The sequence below is a fragment of the Neopsephotus bourkii genome, unplaced genomic scaffold (genome assembly GCF_033783945.1).
Source record: "Neopsephotus bourkii isolate Nb327-2 ecotype Australia unplaced genomic scaffold, CSIRO-AGI_Nbou_v1 NB_1557, whole genome shotgun sequence".
Lineage (NCBI taxonomy): Eukaryota > Metazoa > Chordata > Aves > Psittaciformes > Psittacidae > Neopsephotus > Neopsephotus bourkii.
In genome coordinates this window covers 654,442-677,157 of record NW_026902033.1, presented here as the reverse complement: position 1 = coordinate 677,157, position 22,716 = coordinate 654,442, and the positions used below count along the sequence as shown (strand labels likewise).

Here is a 22,716-nt window from a genome sequence, read left to right as displayed (position 1 = left end):
AAGGCAGCATCCATCATTTTGGCTCATTGTTCGACTTCTATGTCCATACAGGATTAATTGCACTCAGTCAGGAATGATACATAGAGTTTAGTTAGATCTATAGAGTTAAGCCATTCAAGTTCTTTAGTTCTCCAGTCTGGAAGAGGTTTCCATGCAGCAGGAAGCCTGTTTTCAACCACACATCAGGCTATTTCTGTAACTCCTATTTATTTTTAAAGGGTTGAAGTCTGGGTTTCAAAGGCCACAGCACATGTATAGCTTTGGGTGCTGGAGCATCCATCCCTCCTTTAGTTCCGTGTTCATTCTGTTCCTCAAATGTAACACTTGGCATTTTTTTGTTACTTTATCTTTTGCTTCAAGTTCTCTACATCAGCTAAAACCATGAAGTGACGTTACAGAATGAGTAAGGATTTTTGGGTATCCTGCAGATGAAACTTCCTGTGTGAAGCATTTGAATACCTCAGCCTGTATCTTCTGTACCCTGCATGCTGAGCTTCCTTCCTGATCAAACAGAAACCAGGCTGAAACATCAGACCCCGGGCAGCTGAGCAGGTTTGGGTTTTAGTGCTTGGTTTCAAATGTTATGCCTTAAAATGGTGTGTGTTCTCTCTCTGGTTAGGAGAGCACAGATGCTCAAAGTGCTCAAGTTAAAAGGCTTTTCTGACCTGATTATATCTAACAAGACTGTAAAATAACAGCAGCTGGGGTTAGGGGCATTGGCTTAGATAAGGAATGTTGCTTCTTGTTGCCTTGTGTCTGTTGACCTTTATCAGTGCCTTAGCTTGTGGTTGCAGTTGGTGGTGCTGCTTTACCACCATGTGTGCTAATCTTCAGCTGAAAGTTAAATTGAATGTTAAGCCATGTATTTATGCTCCATCTAGTGCTGTGGGTTAGAAATGTGGTGTAACCGACTTGTGACTGCTGAGGAAATGGGAGTCATAGAATCATGGAATGGTTTGGGTTGGAAGGGACCTTAAAGCTCCTCCAGCTCCAACCCCAACCCCTTCCACTGGAGCAGCTTGCTCCAAGCCCCTGTGTCCTTGAGCACTGCCAGGGATGGGGCAGCCACAGCTTTTCCTGCAGCTCCCACAGGATAATCTTATAAAAACAAGGAGGAAAAATGTGAACCTTTTGCTTTCCTCACCTTAGGTGCTGTGTGATGAGCTCTGCTCTTCGATCCTGGGTACCAGGGTGCTTTTGTGTGTTGCTGATGGAACAGCCCTTTTGGCTTTGTACAGTGTAGTCCTCTGCCGTTAGTGTGGTGGTCTGCCAGTTCTGAGCTGCCCTGCAAGCTCTCACAGCCACAGCAGTGACACTTAACTGAGGATCACTGGGCTGTGCTTGTGTGCTGGTGCTGAACAACAGCAGTGAGCCAAGTGCCACAGCTCCTGTAAGAAGTTTCCTGCCTGCTGCATGTGTCACCCCCCTGCCCCTGGAAGCTACACCTGAGTGTTAGGCTGTGTCTGGGTGCTCTGGACAGCACAGAGTGCCCTCTCCTTTCTGGAAATCCTACATTTCCTTAGGTAAACCCATGCCTGGAGGCTGCCCCAAGTGTGTGGATGTCACAGGACAAATGGGAGACCCCTCTGCAAATACTCGCTCTGTGTGATCCGCATCCATCTGAGCTCAGGCTGTACACTGCACCCAGCAGTAAAGTGAAACCGAAGTCCAGGCCCCAAAGGTGAGCTCATAAACTTCCTTCAGTTACACTGAAATCAAGTTTGAGCAGCAGAGCCCCCAGTGGCCTCTGACAGTTGTCACCCTGACAGCAGGGTGGCTGGGTCAGCCTGAAGAGAAGGCTCCTTAAGGGGAGACCTGAGAGCAGCTCCAGTGCCTAAAGGGGCTGCAGGAAACCTGGAGAGGGGCTTGGGACAAGGGCCTGTAGGGACAGGCCAAGGGGAATGGCTTGAACCTGCCCGAGGGGAGACTGAGCTGAGCTCTTAGGCAGAAGCTCTTCCCTGTGAGGGTGCTGAGGCGCTGGCACAGGGTGCCCAGAGAAGCTGTGGCTGCCCCATCCCTGGCAGTGCTCAAGGCCAGGTTGGACACAGGGGCTTGGAGCAAGCTGCTCCAGTGGAAGGGGTTGGGGTTGGAGCTGGAGGAGCTTTAAAGCCCCTTCCAACCCAAACCACTCTGGGATTCTGACTTGTCCCTTGGCTGTACTTTAAGTTCAGTTTCCTCTCAGCAGGATGCCAGTACCCTGTTACAGCCTGTAATGACTCCAGTGATGTAGATCCCAGTGCAGGCTGTGACTTGCAGGGGCAGGTCTGATGCTGTCTCAGTCACCCAGTGCAGGGAGGTGGGGCCTGGGCAAAGCTTTTAATGCCAGCTTGACTTTGAAAGGGGAAAGGTGATCTCCCTCCAGAGAGCTTGTTTCACCCTGGCTTTCTGGTCTTGTTACCTCTACCTGTAGAGCAGAGTGGTCTCCATCAGTCCCCTGAGATGGCTCCATTACCCTCTGGCAGACAGGCACCTGGGAGTGCAGCATGACACACGTCTGGTTTGGTTATCAGACCTGTATCTGGTTTGTGAGCACAGAGCTGGTGTCACTTCCGTTGAAGCAGCAGTTCCCAGGCTCTTAGGGCAGTGTTGTGTTGTGATAGTAGTGCTGCTGTGGCACACGGCTGTCAGTGATCAGATGTTCCCTTGTTTTGTTTCTCTTGCATTACTCAAGCTGGATACAGTGTGTGTGTGAGTGAGATAGTGTTGTAGCCTCAGTGCTGCTTCCCCCCCTCTTTAAAGAGAGTAACTTTAGGCAACAGTTGATTGTGTCTACACCAAAACAGGAACCTTGTAGCATCAATTAGATTGGAAAGAACCTTTAAGGTAAGTCCAAGCATTCCCCAGCACTGCCAAGGCCACCACTAAACCATGTCCCCAGGTGCCACATCTTTTAAATACCCCCAGATGTGGTGGCTCCACCACTGCTCCACCAGCCTTTTCCAGTGCACTATAACCCTTTTGGGGAAGAAATGTTTCCTAATACCCAGTCTAACCCTCCCCTGGCCCAACTTGGTCATTTCCTTTTGTCCTATTGCTTGTTTGTATCTGCCCTTGATGGAGCAGAACCTATATAAACTAATAAGAAAGATTGAATTAGTCTTCAGAAAATACAGCATGGAATCTCATCACATGCAGCCCAACTTAATAGAAAGGCCTATAATTGGTAAATGCTGCATTAGGATGAGCTCCTTCCTGAGGAAGGCAGCCACAGAGCTCTTCCTCTTTTCCAAAAGCAGCAGCTTAAGGGCAGTGAGGAAAGGATGATATGAAAAACCCAAACCAAAGCAACTCACACAACAGAAACCCACCTCATTTGTGGAGCAGAGCTGGCAGCAGTTCCATGACTGTTGGTTGCATAAAGAAAAGCGGTAACTCCTCCAAAGACAATATACAAAGCTCCTAACATGATCTTGAGCTGTAGCCACATGTTTGCTCTGTCAGCTCAGATTAACCAACTATCAAGTGCTTTATTAACTGCTTGAGAGACTTAGTTCCTTCATTTTGAAAGCAGAGTCTCCACTACCATCAGGGTACGTGTAGCTTGTGCATGTGTTGTAATCTCAGTGGCATTTTCAGCTTCAGTCAACTCCCTCTTCTTGCTGTTCCCTTGTTTTGGGCTCTCAGACAAGTGCTAAACAATTATATTGGATAAAATTCCTTAGGATACAGTTTTCCCCCATTTAAAAGCACTGAGCTCCTCATCATGCACCAGATTTGCCAACCAGCAAGTCACTACTGCTGCCAGCTTGGCTGCAGAGAGGGGAAAGGAAGGGACTGGAGCCTAGCTGGTATAGTGTTATATATAGTATCATAGAATGGGTTGGGTTGGAAAGGACCTTAAGATCATCCAGTTCCAACCCCCTATCCATATATCTGTATGCAATATATACGTGTATCTTGTAAGAGTACTTGTGGGTTTAGTATCAAGGGGGGCTTTTGAAACCTGGGTCTTCTCTTTAGCCCCAGTAAAACAGGATGAAAGGCAAAATCACTTCTTAATGCATTAAGGGTGTAGACTTAATTAGGAGTTTAGTATTAAATCAGTGTGAAAGTGTGACCTCCTGTGTCAGGTGTGTGTGCAGCAGTGAAATGACCAGGGGACAAGGACAGGCTGTGTTACTTTGCATGTATTGCCAAAAGTGCCACCAAAATTGGAAATGCTATCTGTCCCTTTGCAAATTGATAAAAAAAAGCATGATACAGAAATCTATCCATAGACAGCATGAGACTTGTACAGGTAAGACATTTGTACATCCGTTTACCCTCGGGTGAGCCACTCTTCCAACCCTCAGGAGCATCCTCGTTTTCCTACTTCCCATTTTCAGCGCTGAACATCCGCTCCTAGAAAGGGAGAAGGAAAACACCAGAAGCTGAGGCAGAGTCTGGGAGCTGAGCTTTAGCAGTGCAGTTCACTGTGAAGTAGTTGTCAAGAATAGCAAGTTGGGGAGATCTCAGAGCAGCTTCCAGTGTCTGAAGGGGGCTACAGAGATGTAGGAGAGGGACTCTTCATCAGGGACTGCAGTGACAGGACAAGGGGTGATGGGTTCAGACTGGAACAGGGGAAGTTCAGGTTGGAGGTAAGGAGAAAGTTCTTCCCTGTGAGGGTCCTCAGGCGCTGGCACAGGGTTCCCAGAGAAAAGGTAAATGTTCCATCCCTGGCAGTGTTCAAGGCCAAGCTGGATGGAGTCTTGGGTAACATGGGCTAGAGTGAGGTGTCCTTGCCCATGGCAGGGGGTTGGAACTGGAGGATCTTAAGGTCCTTCCCAACCCAAACCATTCTATGATTCTAAGTGCTAGCTCAGGTACCTTGGTGTGTATTTTCCCCTCCCAAAACACACAGTTCAGTTAATGCCCTTTGAAAGCCTCTCCATAAGTTGACACAGGACTTCCACATGGCCTGGCTCTACTCAGATCTGCTTGTGGTGCCTCCTAGTGTCAAGCACAGACATGATTTACTTCCAGCTCCCTATCTAGAGATTATTTACATGTCTCCTACCACTGCTGACAGCTAAAGAGTTTCAAATCAGGCTTCAAGGCCTTTTCACTTTGACAGCAGTGTTATCTTGATCAGCTGCCAGCCTAAGCACTGCCTTGGGCCTCAAGCACCTGGTGTGGCTGTAGACATCTGCATGAATTCTTTCTTGAGATGCACGGAGGTTTTACCACGTTCACTTCAGTTAGGTGGCCAATTTGCAAGCTGCCTGGCTTACATGACATGTACCACCTGCACAGAAACATGACCAGACTTGCTCACAGGTTCCTAATCCTTGCCCATACCACAGGGAGCTGCATGGTAGGAGCATGAGAGTTGGCAGTGTGAGTGGTGGGCAGGTAGCGTAAGCCAAGGGGGAATGGCTTTAACCTGACAGAGGGGAGACTGAGCTGAGCTCTTAGGGAGAAGCTCTTCCCTGTGAGGGTGCTGAGGCGCTGGCACAGGGTGCCCAGAGAAGCTGTGGCTGCCCCATCCCTGGCAGTGCTCAAGGCCAGGTTGGACACAGGGGCTTGGAGCAAGCTGCTCCAGTGGAAGGGGTCCCTGCCCGTGGCAGGGGTTGGAACTGGGTGAGCTTTAAGGTCCCTTCCAACCCAAACCACTCTGGGATTCTATGCTATAACATTTACCTTTAACATCCTCTCCAGCTTAATTGCATCTGCAGCAAACTTTCTGATCCCATCAGATAACTTCTCCACAGCCATTTGGTCTTCATTGTGGTGCCAGCGGAATGCCTTCTCATCCAGGTGGAGCTTCTCCAGATCACATGCCTGAGCTGTGCAATGGGACATGAAAGAGAGACAGAACCATCAGATTATCATCAAATAACCACCAGCTTCCTAAAACAGAAACGATTCAGGAAGGAACCAGCTCCAGCTGTTGAATCATTCCAATTTCCAACATGACTTGCTACAGGAGGACATTCTGAGATGCAGGACTGAAAGTGCCTCGATCTGGTTTTGGGAGAGGAACAAAGGTAACCGAGATACTCAGTTTCTCTTAAAATACAATGTTTATGTGCATGTTATTGTCTTGTATCTGCTTCCAAATGGCACTTTCAGGCCTCTTACAAAGAATCATGCAACAGTCCTACTGCAGTATGCAAATATGCTGAACAATTTTGGTCTTTGATCATTTAGCAAGTCCTTAACAAAAGCTCCATTGATAACACTCCTCCAGGCCAGCTCTGTCCTGTACCCAGCAGCCCATGGCTACACTGTGCACAGATCTCCTCTCCCGAGGTGTAAAGTAGCATTTGAAAAGGAACAGCAGTGCAGTGGGTATGTTCATTCAAAGCCATTGTGGTACAGTATCACCAAGTCTTGCTTACAATTCATTTCTAGAGTTTCTGGAGGAAAAACCCACCTTTTGGCATGGTTAGGGCCAATTCCATCACTGATACAATATTAAGATTAAACCAGGTCTGTCATCTTTGCTAATGGCCAGTAAACTCTTATCCCAAGTGTATGTATGATGTATAAACCTCCTCCTGCCCTCTCAGGAGAAGGTGCATGGTATTAAAACACAAGTCAGATCCCATACTAATTCCAGTTAGTGTCCTCAGTGTAACTCAAGACCCTAAAGAAGTGACTGGGTGGCAGCAGCAGCACTGTTGTAATGAGGCTACAGTGCCTTAGAGGGGGATCAGGATTTACCCTTAGAGAAAGAACCACAGAGCTGAGGGGAACAACTCACTCAACACTCAATAAGAAAAGGAGCTTGGGTAAGCCCCCATTCCCCCAAAGCTGACTTACCCTCTTTTACACTGAGTGTGGGAGTTAACTTGACATACTCTTTGCTGAGCTCTGCCAAAAGCTTGGGTGAAATGGTGAGATAGTCACAGCCTGTCAGGGCTTTTATTTCACCAGTGTTTCGAAATGAAGCACCCATCACAATGGTTTTGTAGCCAAACTTCTTGTAGTAGTTGTAGATCTTGGTGACGCTCTTCACTCCTGAAAGGGAGAAATTGGCAGCTTTCAGGATGATGCAGCATGAGGGACGTGGAGCTGCTGGGGTGAGTCCTGAGGAGGCCATGGAGCTGCTGCGAGGGCTGGAGCAGCTCTGCTCTGGGTCAGCCTGGAGAAGAGAAGGCTCCTGAAGGGGAGACCTTAGAGCAGCTCCAGTGCCTAAAGGGGCTGCAGGAAACCTGGAGAGGGGCTTGGGACAAGGGCCTGTAGGGACAGGCCAAGGGGAATGGCTTGAACCTGCCCGAGGGGAGACTGAGCTGAGCTCTTAGGAAGAAGCTCTTCCCTGTGAGGGTGCTGAGGCGCTGGCACAGGGTGCCCAGAGAAGCTGTGGCTGCCCCATCCCTGGCAGTGCTCAAGGCCAGGTTGGACACAGGGGCTTGGAGCAAGCGGCTCCAGTGGAAGGGGTCCCTGCCCGTGGCAGGGGTTGGAGCTGGAGGAGCTTTAAGGCCCCTTCCAACACAAACGTGGCTGGGATGTACAAACAATCATTTATAACATGCTCAAACCCAAGGTGTTTTCACAAGGGGACTTCTGAATCAACTGCACTTTGATGAGTAGCTATTGTATGTTTAATGATACGTTAAAAGCTCACCTGGATCCTCTGAAGGTTCATAGCTTTTCTTGTCTCCATTTGCAACATACCAGTCCAGGATACGTCCTACGAATGGGGAGATCAGGGTAACTCCAGCTTCAGCACAGGCAACTGCCTGAGCAAAGGAGAACAGCAAGGTCATGTTGCAGTGAATCCCATACTCTGCTTCCAGGACTCTGCAGACAGAGGGTTAAACCAGCAGTCTGATCATCTACTGAATGTCTGTTTTACTAAACAGTAGGTTAAACTATTTTCTTGAGTTATGTTAGGAATGTTGCTCAGTTGAGAAGCTTTAAAGGTTTAAACTAACAGCAAGTGTTTTCTTCTGCCAGAATGTGCTTTATTAATGCTGTTCCTTGAAGCAAATGCAGACTCCTTAGTGTGATGTTTCAGGAAACTCTTACTTGTGGTCTGGCTCTTGTATGAGCAAACTTTTCCTCTTTCAACACAAAGCTGCAGCATGGAACCTTCCTTGCTCACTGCACCCTAGTGACAGGCTTCCTGGTGCAATGCTTTCAAAACAACTCTTTAGGTTAAGCATGTGTTTAGGAATGTGTTTGGCAGGTGCCTGCGAGCAGGCAGAAGCATGCAGTGAGTCAGCACACCAGGTACAGTACTTACTTGCCAGCCTGGATTCCTTCCCACGTTGAAGAGAGCTTGATGAGGATCCGATCTTTACCAATTCCTGCTTCCTTATAAAGGTCAATGAGGCGCCTGGCCCTCTGAATCATTCCTTCCTTATCAAAGGACAACCTTTGGAACAAGAGCAGGACTGCTTAAAATTGACTTTTAAATGTTCTCCCCCCAAACCCCCCTGAAAAACATTGTCTTCTTTTATTAGTTATATGCCAGTAGTGTGTTTCTGTTCTCAGAGATGCTTCCTGAGCCCATCAAGTAGGTGTTTGACAGCACCACTGCTCCTTGACTCAGAGGATCCACAGCTCCAGATGGTTTTCCTTGAGAATGTTACAGATTTCCTCCAGTTTTCCCCAATGAATGCAGGAGCTGAGCATTAGAAGTGACTTGGCAGTGAGTAGTTAACAGATAAACCCTATGTGAGCCTTGAAAGAAACTGTGCAAAAAGATCTCTTGGTCAGTTAAGAAGACATCACACAGAAGAGAGTAAGTGTACTGGGAGCATGAGGCTTCCCTTGCTTAAGGAGCAAGGGAAGATGACAGAAATCCAGACTCAGCATTTCTTGATCTCACACAGTTTTGTCACAGAATCAAGCAGGAAATCCATGTTCTAACTAAACATTAACAACACAAACTCTTGCTGATCTCAAACAGGGAGCTCTAGTCAAGAACATCTCTCTCCAACTCACATCATGTCTCTTTCTGCCTGTACAAATCTCCAGGGTAACCCAGAGGGAAAAGAGCCAACCTTGCATCCACCTCTGTGGACACACGCCCAGGTATCCGCTTCAGTATTTCAGCTCCAAAGAGCACAAAAAGTTTGTCACAAGCATTTTTGATCTGCTCCTCTTCTGACCTGGAAAGCACAGAGAGCAAAAGCATTTGGATGAGGGGGAGGAGGAGAAAACGTGCATTCACGCCTTGCCATGGATCTGAAGATCTAATTTCACAGCCCATTTAACATTAAGCTCCAGAGTTCAAACAGCCACTTCTCTGCTTCGTGTTTAAGTGCCACCCTCCCTGCACCACCGGCAGTGTTACCTTTGGACACTGTCTCCTACAGTGCTGTCAGCTCCAGAGTGTTTCCCTGAGCAGCACTAGAAGGCCACGTGTGAACTGGTGCTTCAAAGCACATCCAAAATGAGCACAAGAAGTTCTGTCTTTAAGGATTAAGGCTTTCTGGGGCAGGAGATACAACCATGAGGGGAAATCCCAGTACACTGCTTGTACTAAAGACTACTTGTATAAATAAGGTGTTTTAGACATCTATGGAGAGAAAAACCCCTTTAGTTACCCGCCAAGCTTCTTCCCATAGGCAACAGCATCATCCACCAGTTCCTGGTAAGCTGGCATCTGAGCAGCAGCTAGGATCAGAGAGGGGTTTGTGGTGGCATCCAGGGGCTTGTACTCATCAATTGCTAGAGAAATAAAAAGAGCCTGTTTAGAACCAGAAGCAGGGCTGAGCAATTCAAAAGGATTTGCTCCAGTGTGTGTGAACACAAACCCTTGTGGCTGTAGGGCTGCAGTGTTCATGATGGAGCAGGTGAGTGCAGGGTGATGTTTAAATGCTGCTGCTTGAAAGCTTGTGCCACAAGGGCCATGAAGATAGCGGAGCTACAACAGTGAGGCACAGCAGTTTACTCACTACTGCCCACAAGAAATGAGAAGTGGTACTCATTTTCAACTTCCATCAATCCACACTGTATTCAGGAGCACAGCCAAGTGCCAGGCATCAAAGTGGGGAGGTGAATACAAGGGTATCTTCCCTCTGAGCAGTTTCCCTCTGCTTGCACCAGACCTCCTCCCCAGCCAGGCTCCAGCAACTTTTCTTAGTGCTCTTGAAGCTTTCAAAGAGTTGCAGACCATTTCTTAGCATCCATTCTTGTAATTCCCATATACTCCCTTCTGTACAGAAGTTATTTCACCCTTTTGGTTTTCCTTAAGCCCTGGGCTACACCTCTTTGAGGGGACACACACTGTCTGCACCTCTATGTGTGTCCCTTGTCACAGCCAGGCTGCCTGGCATGCAGAGCCTGACTCAGCAACCAGGGCAGGGAGGGAGCCTCTGCAGGGCCCTCCAGCGATTCCAGCTCCCGAGCTCCCTGCTTAGCAGAGCCAAACATCAAAAACCAACAGAATGTTCATAACTGGCTCATTTTCCTCAGGGATTTTAGGTGAAACCCCACATTTGAGAGTGCAACTTCATGTTTGAGTCATAAAAGTATTGGTTTTCCATAGCTCCCTCCTGGGCAATGATCGTGATCCTGGAGCTAATCCATTCTGTACAAACAGGTCCTTCAAAACATGCTTTAATTCACACGGATATGGCTTAAAATAAAGCAGGATGCCAACAGAAGTCAGTCTTGGAGCACAAGCACAGTTTCAGAGAAGTGTGTGTTGGCTGTTGGTTAGTTTTTTCCAGCATTGCAGCATCTGAAGGGTCTTGTGGGTATCTGGCCACAGGCACAGTGGCCTCGTGAAGCCTGTCACCGGGAGTTCCTGCTTCTCCCCACCACCAGGAACTGGGTGAGCAAGAGTTGTGCCATCAGGGATTGACGTGAAGTCTATGCGCATGTTGGGATGTTCCAGGGAGTCAGATGTTGACTGAACTGAAGCCTTGTCTGGACCGTCCAGAAGACCCACAGCAGGCAGGCAGGGATCAAGTGTAAAACTGCTTTAAGGAGTCTTCAGTCCCTGAAGACAGACACCTCCTTTGGCCATCACAAGGATGTTTTCACAGCTGGGGTAGGCAGGTTTGAAATCCATGCCCCATCCCTGGCAGTGCTCAAGGCCAGGTTGGACACAGGGGCTTGGAGCAAGCTGCTCCAGTGGCAGGGGTTGGAGCTGGAGGAGCTTTAAGATCCCTTCCAACACAAACCATTCCATGACTCCATGAATTTGCTGGGCTCCAGCCAGGTTTGTTGCCACTCCAGAGCACACAAACCTCTCAAGGCTGAAGTTATCCCACAGTGCTTCCAGCTCTCCCGATGGTTCATGAAGCTGCACCCGTGCTCCGAACCTGCTGTGGTGCCGTGGTTCTCTCCGGCCGAATGCCAGTTCTTCGTAGCACTCACAACCAAGCAAGCACCAGCAGTGCGTGACCCGGGGGCAGGGTCAGCGCCCGAACACACGCTCAGCACCGTGGGACGCGTGTCCCTGTGCGCTCCTAATCCTGACTTCACCGGTGCGAGCCGGTGACGGTTCATCCATCGCGGGGCGGGAGGGGATTAGCGCAGCAGCGGGGGGGGCGCACGGCAGGATCCAGGCCGTTCCCAGGGGAGGGATTCTCCAGGTCCCACGTCCCGGGAAAGCTCCGTGATGTGGAATTAAAACCACCCAAAACCGCACCTTGACGCCCCCCCCCCCCCCCATGTTTAAGTAACGGCGCCCTTCGCAAAGCCGGACCCCCCCCTGCCCCAGGGTGGTTCGCTCCCCTTCGGCCGCTCGCTCCTTGGGCCGGGCGCGCCCACCCTCCATGGGGAGGGAAGAAAGCAGTGACAGCCCCCGCCCCCCCCGCCTCTCACCGTTGAAATCCCCGGTGTCCGCCACCACCGTGGTGTGGTGCTTGAGCTGGTCCAGCACCGACTCCATCTTCTGCCGCTTCACGGGGGACACCGACATGATCCGCGGGACGTGCGTGAGCCGGGACCGCGCCGTCTATGAGGAACCCGGAGGGGAGCCGGCCTGTGCGCGCACCCACCCCTCGCTCGCTCCCGACGCCAGCCACCCGCAGCCAATCGCATCCCAGAAGGGAGGCGGCGAGCCAATCAGGAGCGCGGAGGTAAGACGGACGAGACTGGGAGGAGCCGGGGAAGGAAGGGAGCCGCTGATTGGGCGGCTCGTGAGGGCCGGTGGTCACCTTGGTGACGGGGATGCGGCTGCCCCCGCTCCCCATTGCCCCCCGCGCCGGCAGGGCGGCCGGTGCCCGGGGGTGCTGCCCGCCCCGAGGGGTCCTCCTGCCCCTGCGAACCCCCCTGAGGCCTCCTCACCCACGGGCGAGCCGCCTGAACCTCCCTTAGACACCAGTTACCGTTGGGGCCGCGCCGCGGCGGTGCTCCGCCGCGACACAAGATGGCGGCGAGACGGGGCCTGAGGCGTTGGCCCCGTTTAGCAGCCGTGAGGAGAGGCTCGCCTCCGTTAACCGGTTACTGGAGCTCAGCGGTGCGTTTCCACCCTCGCTGGTGTGGCAGGGCTTGAAAGCGGCTTGGGAGCCAGGGCCCCAGCCCGCTCTGCCGGGTGGAGAGCCCCTAACCCGGCAGGGCATGCACCCGTGGGCACACAGGGCTGTTAATCCACCTAGGCTTCGTTTGAAGGAAGGCAACGCTGTTAACAGGGTTGTGATTCCAAACGGGAATGTTGCAGAGCCTGCCACTTGGCCTTTAAACAGGAGCTCTTTGGATCACGCTGTTCCCCTCGTTTTGGTTTGTATTGTTTTCATCTGGAGAAGCTGCCATGGTGATTTCCCTTCCTGATACACAGGAATATGCTTTTGTGCACTCTTCTGGTGCTTTGTTCTACCCAAAGGGATGATAATGGGAAGAGGCGTTGGGTCTGGATCCTGTCACTGTGTAGGAAACGTGTTCTCATTGCCTCCACAGTCCTTTGCCAAGGGATAAAAGAGGCTCCTTTGTGCATCCCTTCCCTTTGCTTTGTTCTTGACTCTGCGTTCGCTGGCATTGCCCATTTTCAGCTTGCCAGTGCAAAACGTAGCCTTGGGCGCTATGTGCATGCGTTGGTTCAACTGCACGTTCTAGAGCTGTGAGGAATCTGTTCTTCAGGATGATGAGTGAGGAGGGGATATTTGGGGTTCAGCTGGAGCTTTCCCAGCACTTGATTGGTACCACAGGTGGGATTTTCACCTGCCCCTGGTTTCGGACAGGAATGATTGTCAGGGCCCTAACACCTTCCTTTTGAATGGCATTCCCCCAGGAACAAAAGGAAACAGTTTCAGGTATTCCACTGTGTATCTCAGTCTCCCAGTGACATTAACCTGCCCGAGGGGAGACTGAGCTGAGCTCTTAGGCAGAAGCTCTTCCCTGTGAGGGTGCTGAGGCGCTGGCACAGGGTGCCCAGAAAAGCTGTGGCTGCCCCATCCCTGGCAGTGCTCAAGGCCAGGTTGGACACAGGGGCTTGGAGCAAGCTGCTCCAGTGGAAGGGGTCCCTGCCCTGGCAGGGGTTGGAGCTGGGAGAGCTTTAAGGTCCCTTCCAACCCAAAGCAGGCTGGGATTCTGTGAAAAACTAGTCCTTAAGAACTGCTTTTGTGTTTTATAGAATCATAGAATAGTTTGGGTTGGAAAGGACCTTAAGATCATCCAGTTCCAACCCCCTGCCATGGGCAGGGACACCTCACACTAAACCATGGCACCCAAGGCTCTGTCCAACCTGGCCTTGAACACTGCCAGGGATGGAGCATTCACAACCTCCCTGGGCAACCCATTCCAGTGCCTCAGCACCCTCACAGGAAAGAACTTCTTCCTTAGATCCAATCTAAACTTCCCCTGTTTCAGTTTGAACCCATTACCCCTTGTCCTGTGTCCTGGGTTTACCAGTGGCAGTCATTTTTCTCGGTAGCTGGTGCAGTGCTGTGTTTTGACATTCGGGCTGGGAACAGAGCTGAAAAACAATGATGTTTTGGTTTGACCAAGGACTTTGTGGGCCTCATGCTCTGCCAGGGAGGAGGGGAAGCCGGAGGAACAGAGCAGGACACCTGACCCAAACTGGCCAAAGAGGTTGCGTCATGCCCAGGAGGTAACTGGGGAGTGACCCGGAAGGGCTAGAGTGGACTGCAGGGTTGGAGGAGGGATCCGTCCGGTCGGTGCTTGACTGGGCTTGGGGGGTAAGTTATCGGTCGCCCGGTGATGGGGTGTTGTATTCTCTTCCTTTGTTATTTCCTTTATCATTACTATTACTGGTGGTAGCAGTAGTGATTTGTGTTATACCTTAGTTACTGAACTGTTCTTATCTCAACCCGTGGGAGTTGCATTCTTTCTGATTCTCCTCTCCGTCCCTCCGAGAGTAGGGGGAGGGCAAGAAGGGGGGGGAGTGAGTTAACAAGCTGTTTGGTTGGGTTAAACCACGGCATCCTGTCCCTGCAGTCCCTAATGAAGAGTCCGTCCCCCGCATCCTTATAGCCCCCTTCAGATACTGGAAGCTGCTCTGAGGTCTCCACGCAGCCTTCTCTTCTCCAGAGAAAGTGAAAGACACAGAGCCAGAGTTATAAGTATAACTTAGCTATTTTAATAAATCTTATACAGTGCATGGTTATATCATTTTATCCTTTGTTCAATTACATTAATGTACAGTACATTATAGCTTTATCTGCAGGCAGTACAAATATAACAGATGCACAGCTCAGTCATATGGAGATTTTAAAAGTGACTTCTGCATAAAGTCTACTGATACCTTTATGTTATGAAATGCCCCCGTGGCTCCCATCTTTCCACCTCTATTAGAATCCCAAGTAACTCTAATCCTGTGTGATTTCCCTTTCTTTATACCCAAAGCCCAGAAGGGTGCTGTGTTCCCTTACCTCACCATGTGGTTTTGTTTCCATTTTAGAAGAGATTCAGCCTCCTGTGCTTCAACACCTGCTTCCCATCTCCACCCAAACCCAGAGCCAGGGCTGCTCAGGAGGATTGGCCTCTTCATCCCTCCCTGACAAGGTGAGTGCCCTTTGCCAATTCCAGCTGCTGCAGTGAACCAGTGACTAAACCATGCTCCTCCCCTGTGAGTTCCCTGCCTGCACCCTGCTCCTGCTGGTGCTAACCATGTCCTAGTTCAAGATGAGGAAAAGATACACTTTTTGGAAGAACAAACCCTAAAAGGGAGAGGTGCATCAGTGTTCTCAGACTGAGACACATGTTCCCCAGTCCCTGCTTCGCAGCAGCATGGCTTTTGCTATTACATGTGCAAAGACTTAGGCATGTGCTTAGGCTTTAAAGGAGCTGGGACCATTGACAGCAGGTAAAGGAAAGCACATGCGCGTCTTTGTGGAGTCTGGACCTGACATCCCATTCAGCCAAAGTTAAGGGGTGTGAATGAAGGAGAAGACAAAGTGTTCATGGTCTGTGAGCAGCTCCTGTAGATGTGTTTGTTTAGCTGCAAGTCAGCGTGGAAGTAAATTCCAGATCTCAGTGCAGTCTGTGCCAAACTTGCTGTGGGCAGGAAATCTGATAGGTGCTTGTTTGAGCTTTTAAAGCTTTGATTAAATTACTGGTGCATAATCCCTTAATTTTGTCTCTAGGGAAAGGGATTTTTCCTTATGCCTATTTTGGATTGTAAGAATCGGGGGGTACTTCACTAGATACATGTGCATCTGCACATAATGTTATTAAGAAAAACAGGAAGTGAAGAGCAACAGCCTCTGTTAAATTAATTTGTTGTTTTTTTTCTTGTGGCCATTTACTCTATTAAAACCCTTTCCCAGTGTGCTTTTGTTTCTTAAGTTATTTAGGAAGCATTTCAGATTGCTCTTGGCAATGAAAACATGAAGGTGGGGATGAGGTTGGGAGCAAATAGCAGGGGCTTTTCTTCAGCTTGTCTCAGGCCTGGCTTTGGCAGTGCTGCAGCTCTGTGGCACAGGATCAGTGCCAAGGTGATGGGCTGCAAGGCTGCCCTGAGCCCTGGCCTCTGTGCAGGCAGGGATGAGCACAGGATCACAGAATGGTTTGGGTTGGAAGGGACCTGAAAGCTCCTCCAGCTCCAACCCCAACCCCTTCCACTGGAGCAGCTTGCTCCAAGCCCCTGTGTCCTTGAGCACTGCCAGGGATGGGGCAGCCACAGCTTCTCTGGGCACCCTGTGCCAGCGCCTCAGCACCCTCACAGGGAAGAGCTTCTGCCTAAGAGCTCAGCTCAGTCTCCCCTCGGGCAGGTTCAAGCCATTCCCCTTGGCCTGTCCCTACAGACCCTGGGGATGGAGTTTTTACAAGGGCCTGAAGGAACAGGACAAGGGGGAATGGCTTTGAAAACTGAAAGAGGGAAGGTTTAGATGAGACATTAGGAAGAAATTCTAATGTCTTCCTACTGCTGGGCCTTAGCTCACCTACTTGCAGATTCAAATCACTTGGCCATTGTGCTCATTGTGTAATGAAAGCCAATTGCCACTGTTTGAAGACAGTACTAACTGGTGCAGGAAGGAAGCAGCCAGTCTTAGATCCTGAGTGCTGCAATTAATCCAAGAGAGGGGGCATGGGGGCACAGAAAGAGGACAGCGAGTTCTCACAGAGTCTCTGCAGGGCCATGGAGAAGGAAATGCAAAAGTGAGGAGGAAAAGACTTATTTCTATGGTCCAGACCACACATTCAGGCTGGCTCATTCCCTGCGTGTGCCATGCTCTTCCCAAGCCATGCCAGCAAGGGGGGTCAGAGCAGGGACAGCCCTATGAGGAAAGCTTTGTGGGGTGTTTCTAGCTCAAATCCAGCCATTGTCCGGCATTCAGCCACGTGTGTGAATTCTCTTCTGCTCTGTTGCATGCACATAAAATTTCAGTATAAAATATATAGTTATATAAAAAAAAATACTCCATGCAATATTAAAACACCTTTCCCAATGGAACATGGTCTTACTGTCTACCCTTCTCACCAGTGTTCATGAAAGTGTCACTTTGATGGCAGGCGCACACCAAGTGCAGCGCTGCTGTCCCTCACCTGGAGCAGGGGGCGTTGCTGCCGTTCCCTTTTCCTGCACTACTAGGACTAAGAGCTCAACTAAAGCAGAGAGAGTTTAATTAGCAGAATCAATCCTTTCCTGGCGGCGCTTCATGATCTCCTGCAGCTCGGATTCCCCTCTGCTCTTCTGGAATGGAAACAGAACAGGAAGGTTGAATTGAACTTCAAGCTGGAGTTAAAGTATAGTATTTAAATGCTGGAAGAGTAGAGCTGTTTTCAAAGGGGTGAGTGATACCAGTGAGAGGGGCATCAGGTTCATTAATGGAAAGAGGATGATGTGGGGCCTTTTGCTTACAACACTTATCAGCATTTATTGGTTGTGTGGTTTCTGGTTGGTTGTTGGGGGTTTTAAGTTGTATTTCATGAGATGTGTGTTTAATGGGATACCTGCCACTGCTGGTACAAGCACCCATTCAGGCAGGAACTGTCCCAAAAGCTACTTACCTCCAGCTGGTTTTTCTCCACGGTGATTTTACTGTAGACTCTGTTGCCCTCATCACCACACACCTTCTTCAGCTCCTCCCTGTTGAGGGAGAAGAGCTGGGCTCCAGTGAGGATCCCAAGGTGTTCCACTGTCCTGGGAAGACACAAAGTGAGATGGTGGTTGTGTTACACATGGCCTCCTGCTAAAGGTGAGGAGTCAGAGATCAGAGGGCTTGGAGCAGGTGATGTGCAGCTCCTACACCAGCAGTTTATCACACACAAGGCCCTGGGGCTGTGCCAGGGTGACAGCTGTTGGGTAACCCAAGCTCTTGGCAGGGGTGACAGGACACCAAGCTGTGAAGAGTGGGTGAAGCCACATGTCACCCTGGCACCCACTGTGTACCCAGCCCACGGGCATTGCAGTGATTTCACTCCAGCCACAGCGTGTTTGGGGAGCAATCCTGGAGCTCCTCTTGGCTCCCTGTGCAGAGCGTGGGTTGTAGCTCTTAACCCTTGACCATGCACAGCTTTCTGGTCCTGTGCTGGTGGCTGAGGAGGGTCTGGCTCTTCCTCTCTAGGACAGCTTAGAATCACAGAGTGGTCTGGGTTGGAAGGGACCTTAAAGCTCATCCTGTTCCAACCCCCTTGCCATGGGCAGGAACACCTTCCACTGGAGAAGGTCCAGAGACAGGCAGTCACCTGGAACTGGCACTTCAGGCCATGTGCTTAGTTACTTCACCAGTTATTTCTCTCTGAGCTCAGCACTCTGAACTGGGTAACTGGGACCAGACAAGCACCAGTGGCAGGATGTTGTGCAGTGCTGGGCTGTGAGTTGTGGGAATAAGCAAGACCGTTCCTTCATTTAGCTGCATGTTAGGTCTTTGGCTGCATTGCAAGGCAAGGTTTACTTGATAGTGTAGAAGGAAGAAAGGGAGTAAGTTTGTGCTCTGAATTGAATATGAGATATTAAATATAGCCTGGATTTAATATGCTTGAAATCTGATTTGCAACACAGACTCTGTAAGTAAATATAAATGACTTCTAATCCAGCTGAAACATTGCAAGCTGCCTCCCCCACTCCTTTCTACGTTAAGGACAAGCATTTCATAGCAGTAAATTGGATCTTACTCTTTGCTGAATGACTTTGCCTCCAGCCAAGCTTTGACTTCTTCAGTGCTGGACTCGAAGGTGAGGGGCACAAAAACCTGCTGCGGCTTTTCCACTTTGAAATTCCGATGAGGAGGCTGAATTTTGTTGTTTGTGATCTTCTTTAGCAGTTCATCGTTCAGCTCATCCATTTGATGAATCAGTTCTGGGGAAACAAGGCACCAGGTAGAGAGTAAGGGAAGGCAATCAAGCGTTCAGTCAGAAATCCTCTGAAATCGATGTGTTTGTGGAGAGACTGTGAGGAAGAGCACATGTGGCTCAGCATTTTTATTAACTCTCTAGATACACCAAAGGAAAGTGCTTACTTTCGTATTTTAGCTGTAAAGAACAGGCTTAAGTGCTTTGTTAGAGCAATAGGTTGAGCAATGACATTCTGACCTTTGTATTTCCATCAGGAGCAAATGTGTAAAGGAGCCCACTACAGCTTTGGAGGCTGGCAGGCCTCCAATGGGAGCATCCTATGGGAATCTGCCCTTTCCTCTCAAGCCAACACTCTCCACTTCCTTCAGCTTTTGGAACCTCACTTTCTCTTTGGGAGAAACTTCGATTCTGCAGTTCTTCTCCCGAGTGATGGAGAGGAGAAATCACCAAGTAACAGCCGAATGATCATTGTTCACACAGTGATCACTGAGGCTGAAAAGCTGCTGAAAGGTTTCTTGCAGGGCAACTGTCTGAGATTTTGGCCTCATTTCTTCAGCTACATCCATTATGGTGATTGGAGAGCCTTGGAACAAGTGCTCCTGCTCCTGGGAGACATTAAATCTCTGGTTCTGCTGTTAACCAGCATCAAAATCACTGCATAATTTCTAGAGGAAGGTATATTCTCTGTCCAGGTACACACAAACATACTCTGAGCTGTCTTAGTGAGCACATAACTAAGTGGAGATTGCTCTGGTGTGCAAGAGGAGAGCTTGCATCTGCAGAGGCATTTGCTTTTAGCCAACAGAACTACACCACCAACCAACCAGCCTAGAGAGTTCTTGGTGAAAAGCACTTGTTGGGTGTTGTATTTAGCAACATAATAGGAAGATGCTTTGATAAGAACACATTCATTTTGGTTTTGTGACTGGTGTTTGTCCTGGGTGCTGGGAAAGACCCATATTTTCACCTGTTCTCATAGAATCCCAGAGTGGTTTGGGCTGGAAGGGACCTTAAAGCTCCTCCAGCTCCCACCCCAACCCCTTCCACTGGAGCAGCTTGCTCCAAGCCCCTGTGTCCAACCTGGCCTTGAGCACTGCCAGGGATGGGGCAGCCACAGCTTCTCTGGGCACCCTGTGCCAGCGCCTCAGCACCCTCACAGGGAAGAGCTTCTGCCTAAGAGCTCAGCTCAGTCTCCGCTCTGGCAGGTTCAAGCCATTCCCCTTGGCCTGGCCCTAGAGGCCCTTGTCCAAAGCCCCTCTCCACATTTCTTGTAGATTTTATATGTATATAAATTGTATATTTTGTATATATAATTGTATATTTTATATATATACAGATTTATATTTGGTCTGACCTTGTTTCTCTTGTTACTAACTTCTCCTGTTCACCACCTCATTCAAAAGACATAAACCCACCACACCAACCAGCACAAGTTTGCTCAAGGGTGTAAACCTGATCTGGTGGTGTCTTTGCTCCCACTGGTGCTGTGAAGTGGTGATAAGGGAGAGGGTCCCTGATGCCTGGTGTTGCTGTTGTGGTTTTGCTTTAGTTTGTCATCTTCCTCTTTGTGAGTTACTTTGTTCCCTTCAGGCTATTGAAATAAGGAAATTGCTCTGCAACTTAGCAGCAGGAGGGGGAAAAGCCCCATGAGACAGCAGAGGTCAATGAGGCCCCACAACCTGCTTCTGGGAATGAGGTTCCCATTTTTCCTGCCCCTCAGTAGCCATGTATTTCCCTCCTGTTGCCCTTCGCTGTTGCCTGATGTGGAAGGCCAGTTCTGTGAGTACCTAGAATTTGAATGTTGGGTTTGAGCCCTGCTCCTTTTACTTTTCAGTCATCTGCTACTTGCAATAAGGAATTCACTGATTCCATTTCTCAGAGCTCCAGCTTTTGCTGGACAGCTAAATAGAAGCAGCAGGAAGCATGAGCTGGGAGTGAGCAGCATGCTCAGCCAGTGTCAGTTTTTCCATGGAACTCCTAAAGACTGTGGAGAATAACTGGGTGTTATTAATAGGTACGTGTCTGTGATGCTCATGTTGTGGGGCTTTCCATCATCCCAGAACAGCTTTGACTTACAGGAGTCCACAGCAGCTGAACAAGGGATGAATCCTGATTGTGGTTTGGGGAAACAGCTTGCTATGGGTGTAGGGAGGGTGTGATGGTGGTGAGGGGCGCAGGGTCCTGGTTTCCCCATGCTCTGTGACTCCACACATCATGCACAGGGCGAGGGAGTGATGTGAATGTGGTACGTGGCAGATCTGCTGCCAAGGGCTCACTGGAACCGCAGGAAGGAACAGGCCAGACGGTGCTGCCTGTGACAGGAGCAAAGGAATCCAGAGAAAGGGATGACCTGGATGTGTGTGTTTGTTCAACCACACTGAAATGCTCTGGTGGGAAAGGCAACTCTCCCTGGGAGGAAGGCCAAGCTGGAAGGAGGGTTAAGGTGCTTGTCCCAGGCTGCCTGAGAGCCTGTGAGGCCTCAGCACTGCTCTATTGCCTGTTGTACAACCTGGAATCTCCTCCAGCACCACTGCTGGCCTAATGCTTATCACTAAAAGCTGCAGGAATTCCTTGTGCAGAGCCTTATGAGAGGGAACACACTTGGATAGGTCTGGTTACACATTCACAGTGACCAAAATAGTGACCAGACTATGGTGAAAGCAAAGAAAGAAAGAAAACCACTGGGACTGAGAGTGAGCAAACCCAAAAGCGTGTGCTCACAGAGACTTTTCAACTAAGCCCCAAAATGCAAAGCCACAGTGCCACGTTCTCTGGCTGCCTGAGGCTGCTGTGTGACATGTGGAAGGTGCCTGATGCTGGGAGCGTGGTGAGGGACACACAGAATCCCAGACTGGTTTATGTTGCAAAGGACCTTGAAGCTCATCCCATTCCAACCCCTGCCATGGGCAGGGACCCCTTCCACTGGAGCAGCTTGCTCCAAGCCCCTGTGTCCAACCTGGCCTTGAGCACTGCCAGGGATGGGGCAGCCACAGCTTCTCTGGGCACCCTGTGCCAGCGCCTCAGCACCCTCACAGGGAAGAGCTTCTGCCTTAGATCCACCCTAAATCCCCCATTTCAGTCTGAAGCTGTTACATACGTTCTTTGGCATCCTGGGGAGAGTTACGGGATAACATTTCACTTCCCCATTTATCCCCAGCATAGCTGGCAGGCAGCTTGTGAGTTGGGCTGGATGGTCCATATCCTCTGGGGCTCAGGTCTCCTTTGTACCTCTGGTTGGACTGGGTAAGAAAGTGGGAAAAAAAAGGATGTGTAAGATCTTTTATGGCCATTTTTCATTTTCTTGAACTTTTTGCCTCCCACCCACAACAGCAAATAGAGGAATAAATCACTGTGCTCTCCCTGTGCTGCTCCAGCGCTGCTCAGCTGAGGCTCGTGGGACTCAGGTGGAGCTGCATGGAAGAAGTTCATTTCTGGGGTCTCACAGAACCCAAAGGCTGTGAGAAAGCATTTGCACCCCCAGAAAAGGTGTCACACTTGTCACGCTATTCTCTGCATGCTTACTATGCTGTAGATGGCTATGCTCACACTTGCGACTCGGCCCTTCAGCCTTTTGCTGTGCAGAAATCACTGCTCGCAGGGCTTCCTTGGGGATGCAGAGCATGGGAAGCAAATGATTTTCATATGAAACCAAGCAGAAAGCCCATGTGAAGCTAAAGCATCGCTGCTGTGGTGACTGATGTGAAGGGACACCACTGCCAAGTGCCTGGAGCAGTCTGGAAAGAGTTCCTTGACGCTTTGGTTGAACTAACAGAGCTTCTACCCACAGGCCTGCTGTGGCACCTTATGCTTCGGCCAAGCTGAGAAATACCAAAGGGAGGAAGCAATTCCATGTTTCCTTAGGGCATTTTGAGCTCTCCAGCTCATTTTTGCAATGCAAGGTGCTTGAGAGCAATATTCACTTAATACTCATACAGGTGGTATTTCCATCTGCCTCCACTCCAGTAACTTGTTCCTGCTGCTGAACTGAACTGGACGAGGGAATTGTCTGTCTTTAATTCAACTCCCAATAAAATTTTCATCATTTTCATGGCAAAATTAGCCTTTATGGCTGTTTTATGGCTGGTTTATGGCTGTTTGTGGTCTTTCATCATGTTCACAGCCCAGCCCTGAGAG

General features: G+C 49.7%; 2 protein-coding genes across 2 annotated transcripts in view; both read right to left on the bottom strand.

Annotated features, from left to right (window-relative positions):
- Positions 1-4,114: 4,114 nt before the first annotated feature.
- Positions 4,115-11,916, bottom strand: TALDO1 (transaldolase 1). Its single transcript, XM_061371011.1, has 8 exons — positions 11,710-11,916; positions 9,480-9,603; positions 8,934-9,041; positions 8,171-8,302; positions 7,550-7,725; positions 6,745-6,942; positions 5,620-5,765; positions 4,115-4,341 (listed from the first exon to the last, which is right to left on the bottom strand). Exons 1-8 carry the CDS (start codon positions 11,804-11,806, stop codon positions 4,309-4,311), a joined length of 1,014 nt encoding a protein of 337 aa, XP_061226995.1. The 5' UTR covers positions 11,807-11,916; the 3' UTR covers positions 4,115-4,308.
- Positions 11,917-16,631: 4,715 nt separating this feature from the next.
- EPS8L2 (EPS8 signaling adaptor L2) overlaps positions 16,632-22,716 on the bottom strand; it is a 59,529-nt gene continuing 53,444 nt past the window's right edge. The window contains exons 18-21 of the mRNA XM_061371006.1: positions 21,680-21,821; positions 18,403-18,586; positions 17,296-17,428; positions 16,632-16,978 (exon numbers count right to left, since the gene is read on the bottom strand). Coding sequence (XP_061226990.1) covers positions 16,907-16,978; positions 17,296-17,428; positions 18,403-18,586; positions 21,680-21,821 — 531 coding nt within the window. The 3' untranslated portion in view covers positions 16,632-16,906. The remainder of the gene's footprint in view (positions 16,979-17,295; positions 17,429-18,402; positions 18,587-21,679; positions 21,822-22,716) is intronic.